Genomic DNA, 10,102 nt, shown 5'->3' with positions numbered 1-10,102 from the left:
CTATATATACATATAAACATATACATATGTATATTACAGAAGAAAATGAAATATTTTCCACATAACGTTGCTATAAATTGAGAACGCGTTCAACATTTCAAAGCGTTTAGATTGGCTTGCAACATTTGGCAACGACCACGGCATCAGACGTTGTCCCAAGTTACACAAAAGGATTTGTAGACGCTAGCGCACCTGGATGAGTCAACACGGCACAGCACCGCAGACAACAAACAAGCGCAAAAACGAACTGCGCAACGATAAGTGAAATTGAAATTGATTGAAGAAACAACTACAAGAAAATAGAGGCAAGTGCCAGCAGCAGCAGGAAGAACTCAAGCAGCTATCCAGCGCTCACGGCAACATTTTAGCGTTTGATGTGCAAACCTCTGCAGGAACCAGTAAGCAAATAACCGCACACTCATACATACACACGTCAGCACATACGTGCGTTGAAGTAGACAAAGTTAACCAAATCAGCCAGAAGGTGCCCTATGGCTGGGGCTGCCTTGGGAACGCCGCTACAATCGATGTCTTATACAACAGGCTCCGTCAAAGCCTCGCTGCAGGAAAATGAAAGCTTTGCTGATGGCCCTATACATAATGAGGACCCTCGTATCGTTTGGTTGAAGACTATCATTGCCAACCAGCTGGGAGTGTTCAAGCCAGTTTACGTTAATACATTGATAGCCAAAAATAAGGATGCTGTGGATCAGTTTCTCAACAAGCGCTATGAGCGGCAGGCACATCTGGATCGTGTTATTATGTACGTGTGGAGAACATTCTACGACAGGCTCGTGGAGGAAGAGATCACTGTGCTGGAGGAAGTGCCAAGGCCTTCGTTACCGGATAAAAAAGATAAGAAAAAGAAGGGTAAAGGACGCAAAAAGGGCGGACAGGAGCCAGAACCCGTGGATGTCGAGCCAGCCGAAGGTACTGATCTAGAGACAGAGGCCGAGGGAGAGGCCGAAGGGGAGGAGGAAGCCGCTGCTATCAATAGCGCCAAGAGCTCAGCACGCTCCAGACGCACACGTAAGTATTCGTTGTCCTTAATGGACTCTGTTCTGGATCCACACCACCAAACTCAAACCGACATGCTAACTTCTTTATCTGCTCGCGTTTCATTCATGCAGTCAGCTCTGATATGGATAACGGTAAATATATCGCATCCTTGCTCAATTTTGCTTTATTCCAACGCCACTTTTAATTTGGAAACTTTTCTCAGCACCTTTTCCCTTGAGCACTCGAATGCAATGCATAAATTTAATACCCGTCCAACTTAATATCAAAATGAAATCTTTGTGCTGCCTTTGATTCAAGCTGCCCACAGCACACAGCACATCATAAATATTTAGGGGCTTAATTTCGGCTCGTCTTCCTAATATTCATTTCTTTTGCAACTTTTAATTTGAATTCGCGCCAAGCCCACCATTTTCGTCGTTGGAAAATGCAGCTCATTTGATTTGCTTTGCCCGGCACAAAGATAAGACCAAAGTTTCATTCCGTTCATTGCATTTAAATAGAACCGAAAAGTTCCGGAACAATGACAATGCAAATAACCCCGACAGCTTCTTCGCTTATTCACCACGTCAGTCTTTGCTCACAGTCCCATACATTTAACTATTCTGCAGTGCACTTGCCACGCCCATTCGCCATTCTAATGTACTTAATTTAATCTGCCCATTACAATAGGTCGCAAAACCAAGAAAAAAAGCTATGTTCCAGTCTACATTGAAGTTAAGGTGGGTACAAAATATCAATAAAAAACTAATTGAATTTAATAAGGCCACTTATTGATTATAAGTCCGTCTATTAGACTAGCGAATATTTAAATATTTGCTTTTATAAGGGCTTAAAATACTCTTATTTAGCTTATTTAGAAAATGTATTATAACTGTTCTAATTTATCCAAACGTTTTTTACAACCATTTACAGAAAATTGTTCCCGCTTATATAAAAACTCCAATTCTTCATTGTCACTTTGGCGAAATGGAATCTCACAACTTCGACCCCAAAACAAGATATGTCTATATAATGCGCAAGAATGCCAGAGAAATACGTAAGCTATGAACTATCTAATAATACCAAGAGTTTATTTCATTACAGTGATAATTATGATATGGACTGAAACGCATTTTACCGTTCGTATAGTCATTAATTTTATTTATTCTTCCAGCCTGGTTCAAAGAGATATCGCAGTGCTTTGCCGAAATGCCATTATTATTTCTATTGGGCTCCATTCGTGGCAACCTCATCGACGCACTGCGACACGAATTAAAGATGGTAAGCTCAACTAGTAAGCTGGTCATAAAATGCGCCACTTAATGCCACAACACAATCCGCAAACCAAATCACTCAAATTTGCGCCCTTTCGCTCATTTCACACCCCATAAACCGTTGTTCAATCAATCAATGGCTTTGAAGCAGCAACTAGGGCTTCCAGTGTGAACGGCTATGTGAGTTCCACTCGATGCCCTTTGTCTTTCTTTCGTCCATCTTCGTTGGTCCGTCCGCGCTTAACCGCAAAACAAAATGTGACGAATTGTAATTAATTCCTAAAACAAGGCAGTCATCTATCAAAATGGACGCTGTGGCGAAAGATTTTTGCGCTTCGGTGCACAACAGGCGGTTATCTGAGGGTGTGGGGGCCATAAGGATTCGGTAGCGGGCTCACGCCCACAATGCCTTGGGCGGGCGGCTCCAACTCAAATTGCTTCATCATAGCCTCAAAATGTGCTGCGGTTTCCATTAGGCTGGATGGCTGGCCAACCCAACCCCTAAACTTCACCCCTCCGCCCCTAAAACTTGGCAGCTTGCAAATTTTGCGGTCGGTGAGAGACCAGCAGCCCCAACTGCCATAATATTTGCTTTACGCATGAAAATAAATTGGGAATTTGTCGAAAATTGAAAATTGGTTTTGCCAAATCAACGCAGCAGATCAATTAGATTGCCTGCACAGAGCAGACTCTGCCTATTAGTACAACATATGAAATTCTCAATTTTTTTGCTTTTATTTTCATTCTATTGCAGGTTTACAATAGCGCCTTTCGTTTTCAATTTCGCGAACCGGACACCACGGATACCCAGCAAAAGGAGAGTAATGAAGCCCAGAGGGAGGGTGGAGGCGCTGGCGGTGGCAGCGTTGGTGATGCTGGCGCTGGCGAGAATGTTTCCAGTGAGCCCAAGGAATCGGGGCCGGGTCTATTGGAGCTTTCCAAACCATCGGAATTTCGTTTGAAAGCGCTTAAACAACAAAAGTATTTAACTTTTAACAAAGGCAACGCGGCAACGCATTCGCTTTTTTTGGGGCTTTGGGGCAGGGGTAATAGGAGGCCGTACCCTCCGCGCTTTATTGGTTTTGTGCTGACTGAAGTGCTTTCTCCGACGTGCTTTTTGTTTTTCTGGCTTTTTTGCTCACACTTTTTTCGTGCACATTTTTGTTTGCCCTTTGTTTTGCATTTATCACTGTTTACCATCGATGTGGCTACAGTTTCTTTTCTTTTTTATTTTGTGAATCCTGCATAACCCTTTTCGCACATAAATTACAGCGCATCCGATAAGAATTTTTATTTTTAATCGGATTTCATGCTACCATCAACGGCGCCAGCTTCAGCGTATACGCTGTTGTTGATGCTGTTGCCGTTACTTTCGCTTCTGTTGTCTTCTGCTCCCCTCGCCATTGGTATGGAAGTCAACATTTATGGCATATCCTGGCAGGAACCTCACTCGCCCGTGCATTGGGTTTTCATTGCTCTTATTGTGGCCCGTGCTCAAACTGCCACTTGACCAATGAGCGCTGTTCAGTCCGTCCTTTTTAGGCTGACACTCGTGCATTCAAAATCCTTTGGTCGCTTGGCAGCCAGCGCAATCGGAGAGGATTCCTTTACGTCCACTTTGTGCTCTTTGTTGTCCTTTGTTGGTATTTGCTGCTCATTTCGCTTATCAACGGCTTTTCATTGCGCTTTGTGTTAATTTTACATGTTGAGTGCCTTTAAGTGTACTAATTTATTTATTTATTTTTCTGTTATATGACAGAAAGCAAAAAGCACTGGAAGCAGAAGCGAAGAAACTGGCTCAGGCCAAGTTAGCTGCAGGCAAGGGTGATGCAGATGATGAAGAAGAAGATCAACCTGTAACCATAGAGCTGCCATCATCGTCTGAGGAGGAGGGTAAGTTGATAGTCAGAAATTTGACAATAATTGAAAAGCCGCTGGTTTCCATTTACAGTGCAACAGAAAACTGAAAAACTGACCATTGCTGAGCGCTGGGAAAATCTGTTAAATGAGACCAAGGCTAAAGTAGTGGCGGAGCGTATGGCTGAAGAGGCAACACCTCCTCGTATTAATCCAATACTGCGTCGTTTGCTCAAGGAGATTGAGGAGTTTGATAGAGAAATCGTTTGGACTATCAATCATATTGTTTGGGCCTTTAATTTACCCTCGTCCTATGTGCTGCCCGGTCAAGAAGAAACTGAGTTTGAAGAAGCGCTTATACGTGTTCCTGTAGATACAAAGAAATTAGAATTGGTTCCCACTTATACACAAGGTCAGCTCGAGGATGTGGTTGATGGTTGGATGACGTATCTAAATAAAACAATGAAAGCCTTGAAGGATGCCAAGCTAGACGAGTTCACTCCCATGGCCGAATATCGCTACTGGCATAAAATGGAAATCGATCTGTATGGCACACTGGAGCAGTTAAAAACTGAATTTGTGATGGCCGTACTTAACCGTCTAGCCAATGATGGATCCAAAAAGCTTATCGATTGGAATAGAGTTCTGGCGAAAACAGAGGAACGATTCAAATTGGCAAAAGAGAATTCGGATTACCTTGGCACCGTAACAGACTACTTGGAGGTATGTTGAAGCCCGAAATGTCGACAATCGCTTTATAGTCTTTTTCTCTTCGTTAGAAAATACAAAACTATGACAGCATGAAAATGGCCATAATGCAGATACCAAATGTAATGGTCGGCTTACGCCACATCTGGACTATGTCTAGCTACTATTGCCGCGATCCCGAAATGCAAGTGCTACTCTGTGAAATATCGAATGTGTTTGTGCAGAAGGTGAAGAAAATAATTAATTTTGACAATATATTTCGGTGAGTTTAAGTCGACCGAGTAGACAATCCCTTAAGCCAAGTCATTAATAACCTCAAACGTTCAGCTATTCTGCATCCTATACATATGAGACTGCCAACAACTGTGCAAACATTTTGCGCTGCTGGAAGGAGGCCTACAAAGTAAGCCGCCAGCACATTGAAGAATCCGGTGCCGGTTCCCGTTGGGAGTTCGATCGTGTAGCACTATTCAATGAGGTCAATCATATATATCAAGTGGCTGTGGATATTGCATATGTGGGGCGGGTGTTTATACAGTATGAAAACTTGTTTGGACGCAATCTTAAGGCACTGATAACTGATCCCGCTATTGTGGATAATCTTATGCGAAAAATCTATCGCTTGCTAGATGATCTGATTCGAAGCGTCGATTATGATATGTTCCTGCCCAGCAATTGGGAGAACTGGGAGTACTCGCTGGAGCAGTTTAATAAACGTCTCGAAAGTCTCGAAATTGATGCCAAAGCGGTTATAGATCAGAGCATTAACTCGTTACTATCTGCCCAGAAAGGTATCAAGCTGCTAGTCAATGCAAACACCATTGACACGCGACAGGTTCTACAGCAATTCGTTTCCACGAAACATGAGAATCTACTACGGTTTTTTGTGAGCGAGATTAATAACGTGGAAACAGTGTTCACAGTACGTAAATTTGATTGCTTTATATATTTTCTTGACTAGGAGGTATTTTATTTTTATCATTGTTATTATTTTACAGAAATTTAAGAAAACACCACCAATGCCGAAATTACAGCCCGCTAAAATTAGCGCCATCTGTTGGGCACGTTTGTTGGGCAGGAAGCTCAAGAACTCTGTCTTGGCATTCAAGACCGTCGAAGACGATCCGGCAATGAAGAATAGCTTTCTAAAGCGTAGCGCATTTAAGCAATACTTTGAGCTGATGACAGTTATGTTCCAGTTCGAAAAGATACTTTTTGAGAAATTCATACAGAACTCCACTTTTATAGTAAATCATACCAACCGATCCAACATACTGAGTATAGAAATATGCGTTGATGAAACTCGTAAGTACTCATTACTTCGGCCATTAGACATTCAACTGATCAAACTGTATTCCTACTCCAGTCAATTATATATCGGAAGCGACACAAACACTTAAGTCCAAGAGCCGAGCAAATTCTATATTGCAAATGCATTCTTCACAATATGGCGGTAGTATGAGTTTAATGGATGTCAACTCTGACGGTAGTGGAGAAGGATCCATCAGTTTCTATGAGGAAGAGGATGATGACAACTCGCAGACCGCAGTAGACGCTGCTCAAATAGGTGTCATGTGCAAAATTAATCGGTTCACGGTACTCACAGCGATGATCATGTGGATGGTGGGCAAGACGCGTCATGCGAATCTGCAGCTAGCTAAGGCAAATGCCTTTTTAGCTGCCATGAAAGAGCGAAAGCCAAAGGACATCACTCCTCGTGATCGAGAATGCATGCAGACATGTAACTGTGAGTATTTTAAACAAGCTCATTGTATACTATCATAATGACATGTATCAACTCACGTATGTGCTTCGAATGTAAGAATCAGATAGGTTTTTAATGTATCTGCAATTTTCTCTTCCATTTAAGTGCTTCTTCATGCGGAATCGCAACACATGTTGCCTGTGTGGCGGGAGCTAGTTGGAGATAAGGTTCTAATCGAGTACGATATGCAGTTTGTTGTCAACTTAAATCGTGAGGTGTTTGACACAATGTTCGAGGGACAGCTTTTTGAGCAACTGGGCTTTACGTTACCTACAGCATTACGTACTTCGATCATGAGAAAAGACATTCTCTTCAAGGACTATGAGAAGCTATCTGAGGTTATTAATCGGTACAATGCGATTATTAGCAACCTATCAATGTCCGAGGTGGTGTTTTTACGAGAGCACATCTACGACACGGAGCTGTTTATACAAATGGGTGTGGGGCGCTTCAACTGGATATCGTTCAATATTATCAAATTTTGTGACCAGATCAACTCACAACTGCGCAAATTGACCTCGATAGTGTCGCAAATAAATTTTATTCGTCGGGACCTACGCAACCGTATCGATGAAATCCAAAAATATAATCTGTTTAATCTAGATTCAGAAATAGCTCGACTGAAAGATACAATCACAAGTGTAGTGCCTGAACAAAGCTTTACAGGATCCATAAAAAACTCTATGGCACACACCTTCAAGTCAATGACAGGCGAAACAATTACAATGCTGCAAGCCGATGATAATCATGATGAGCAGAAAGTTATTCAAGACCTGACTTGTGGCACGGGAGTTTACGCCTGCCAAGGCTATTTTGAGCTTCTGGAGGCATCCCGTAATCAGAAAGCGGCACAAATGAAAAAGCTATACGATTCCCTGGGACCAGTTTTAATAAAACTAGAAAGCTTAGTGTTGGGCACATTCACTGGCCGGTCGGAAAAAATGCGCAATTACTACGAATTTTGGGAGGAAGAGACTTTCAAGTGTATTGTTGAGTAAGTTGCTGTCTTAAATAGATAATCCTAATATGGGTACATATATGAAAACGTAATTTACAGTATGACATTTGAAAATTTAAAATGCTACATTAATCGACTGCTATCGAATGAGCCCATGTTTGAGGTGAATGCTGTGCTGCTCATGTCTGAAATTGTATTGGAGCCGTCCGCCAATGAACTGCAGAGCATCATAATAACTGCAGCCAAGGATTATCTGACGCGGTAAGTCTTTGATTCCATACAAAACTTTTGCTGACCACTGCCAATCCACAGAATTAAAATATTCACACGCTGGATGTCCGGCACTTGTATCAACTGTCCGCTACTTGATGCAGGCACCCAGTGGAAATATAACTATACATTCTTCGAGGATGTAATGAGCATCAATGATGTGGTGAATCTTGTTATAAATATACACGATTTAGCTGCAAAAATTGTGAACGAAGCCAAGTCCTTTGTGTCGCAGTGAGTATAAATTGGTTTCTTTATGTTAATGATTGCAATTGGTTGTTTAAGATTTCGCAAGTACTTTAATCTATGGGCCTTTGAGAAGGATATCATATGCCAAAAGTTTGTGGAACGTCAGGTTACGCTCGTCGAAATCGATGAAAAATTTACATTTTACTCGACCATCGTAGAAACCTTGGATCAAATGCGCCAGTACCATGATGTCAGATGTGTACGCATAAATTTGAGACCATTGCTGGAAAGCATCAAGCAACATGCCCAGGAATGGTGCACCATATTGGGCGAGGAGTTGTTGCAGCATGTCATCGACAATATGAGGGCCATGCGAAACGAAATCAAAGTGAGCAGAGGAATACCACATGGCATCAATCTCCCCACCAACTCAAACCACTTCTGTAATCCCTTATATAGTTGCTGAGTTTGAATCTTAACAAGACCACACGAGAGCTAGAGGACTTTAAGCTGGTCATGCAAACAATCGCCACAATTCAGTCAACAACGTTGACAAATGAACAGAAAATACATGAGATGCAGGAGACCTTTACAGTGCTAAGTGAACACCAAATTACGGTAAGCTTTCCAGCTCTAGCCTACTATCAATCAATGAATGTACATTTTTCTATAGTCTAAGCTAGACAAACACAAATTTTTGTTATTAATAATTAAGCTTCACAAGCTTCAATATATAGTTGTTATAACTAAATCCGGAATACTGCAGAAGCAACTGACTACATAATCAATTGTATCATATTCTCAAACCCTTTGCTTACATACAAGTTTCAAAAGTGTGGGAGAATAGGTGCATATTATATGCATAATCTTACTCTTTGCCGATATCCATGTGTAATAGAATGATATCGTTAAGTCTTATCTACTCTATTTAGAGAGCATTTGTGACTGGTTTAGCGGAATTCGCTAATGTCGAGTAAGTTGTTGGAGGCGCATATTTGTGTATTCAAATGAGCTGTTTTGGAAATCCTTTTAAAAATCTTTTAAAGCCTTTGTGGTCGACAGCAGCTACACACTGTTTACATATGCATATTTCGTGGTCAGAGAGCGGAGCATGATTTGAAAATGGCTTTCCGCATGCTGGCATGATACAGACTCACACACACGCACACAAAATGGTTGCATAAGCTCGACATTCGAACTAGACACAGACAGCGGGTGGCAGCAGTTAGTTGCTAACGGTCCTTTGCTGGCCCAGTCATTTCCGTCCGTTCTCCACTTTCCGTTCGTGGACCTCTGTATGTCCACCAGTTGGGATTCGTTATTGATTGCATTTCGTTGCGGCAACGGCGCTTAGCTCTGGCTCAGACAACGACGGAATTAACTTGCATTTTATATAAATTAATGAATAAATGAACAAATGCACTCTCACACACATACACACGCACACAAGCGCAACAACGTAAAAGCTACAAAGGCCATATGAAAATTTATGCAATGACGACCAATTGCGGCGGCGGCGGCATTGAAAGCTTTGCAATTTTTTCAATACCCAGCAACCACACGAAACAAGTTAATAGTGCTTTTAAGTACGTATGTAACATGATGGATATCAAGTGTGAAAATATATAATTAACTAAATTTTAATTTTCTTTGAAGAGAAGATAGATGAGTAGAAGTCTTTGAATACAGGGTATCGTCTAGTCGGTTAGTCGACCTAGTTGACCATTCTTTTATTCATAGCTTTCTGCGTGTTGCAGTTGCGGTTGCGGAAGCGACACTTGGCAGCTCGTTAGTGAATTCGGCACTATTGATGATTATTATTTGCACTCAGCAATAATTGAAGGCCATTGCCTAATTTGAATGTCGGTGAAAGCTTTTATTTTTTCTTAATTTTTCGATTTTTTCTGTTTTTTTTTGCAGTTTATGTACGAAGACATGCTGATGGTCCATCATCTGGAGAAACGCTGGAAGCGTCTATTTTTATCGGCATTGTATCGCTCGGAGAAGCTGCAACCAATTAAGCAAAAATTCGCAGAGTTGACTACCGGAGAAATCGAAATTTTCTGGGACGATGTGAGTTGT

At 41.6% G+C, this 10,102-nt stretch overlaps 1 protein-coding gene across 1 annotated transcript in view; it reads left to right on the top strand.

The window, feature by feature from the left end:
- Positions 1–308: 308 nt before the first annotated feature.
- Positions 309–10,102, top strand: part of LOC111595990 (dynein heavy chain 10, axonemal) — a 32,089-nt gene continuing 22,295 nt past the window's right edge. The window contains exons 1-17 of the mRNA XM_030222926.1: positions 309–1,029; positions 1,690–1,739; positions 1,933–2,056; positions 2,174–2,280; positions 3,028–3,254; positions 4,033–4,166; positions 4,225–4,853; positions 4,910–5,100; positions 5,166–5,760; positions 5,837–6,143; positions 6,205–6,585; positions 6,709–7,597; positions 7,661–7,822; positions 7,874–8,065; positions 8,117–8,408; positions 8,480–8,638; positions 9,941–10,093. Of these exons, the coding sequence (XP_030078786.1) occupies positions 492–1,029; positions 1,690–1,739; positions 1,933–2,056; positions 2,174–2,280; positions 3,028–3,254; positions 4,033–4,166; positions 4,225–4,853; positions 4,910–5,100; positions 5,166–5,760; positions 5,837–6,143; positions 6,205–6,585; positions 6,709–7,597; positions 7,661–7,822; positions 7,874–8,065; positions 8,117–8,408; positions 8,480–8,638; positions 9,941–10,093 (5,130 nt within the window). The 5' untranslated portion in view covers positions 309–491. The remainder of the gene's footprint in view (positions 1,030–1,689; positions 1,740–1,932; positions 2,057–2,173; positions 2,281–3,027; positions 3,255–4,032; positions 4,167–4,224; positions 4,854–4,909; positions 5,101–5,165; positions 5,761–5,836; positions 6,144–6,204; positions 6,586–6,708; positions 7,598–7,660; positions 7,823–7,873; positions 8,066–8,116; positions 8,409–8,479; positions 8,639–9,940; positions 10,094–10,102) is intronic.

The sequence above is a fragment of the Drosophila hydei genome, unplaced genomic scaffold (assembly GCF_003285905.1).
Source record: "Drosophila hydei strain 15085-1641.00,03,60 unplaced genomic scaffold, DhydRS2 tig00000063-arrow-pilon, whole genome shotgun sequence".
Taxonomy (NCBI): domain Eukaryota; kingdom Metazoa; phylum Arthropoda; class Insecta; order Diptera; family Drosophilidae; genus Drosophila; species Drosophila hydei.
The sequence above is the reverse complement of the archived record's forward strand: the minus strand, read 5'-3'. Positions and strand labels throughout refer to the sequence as shown.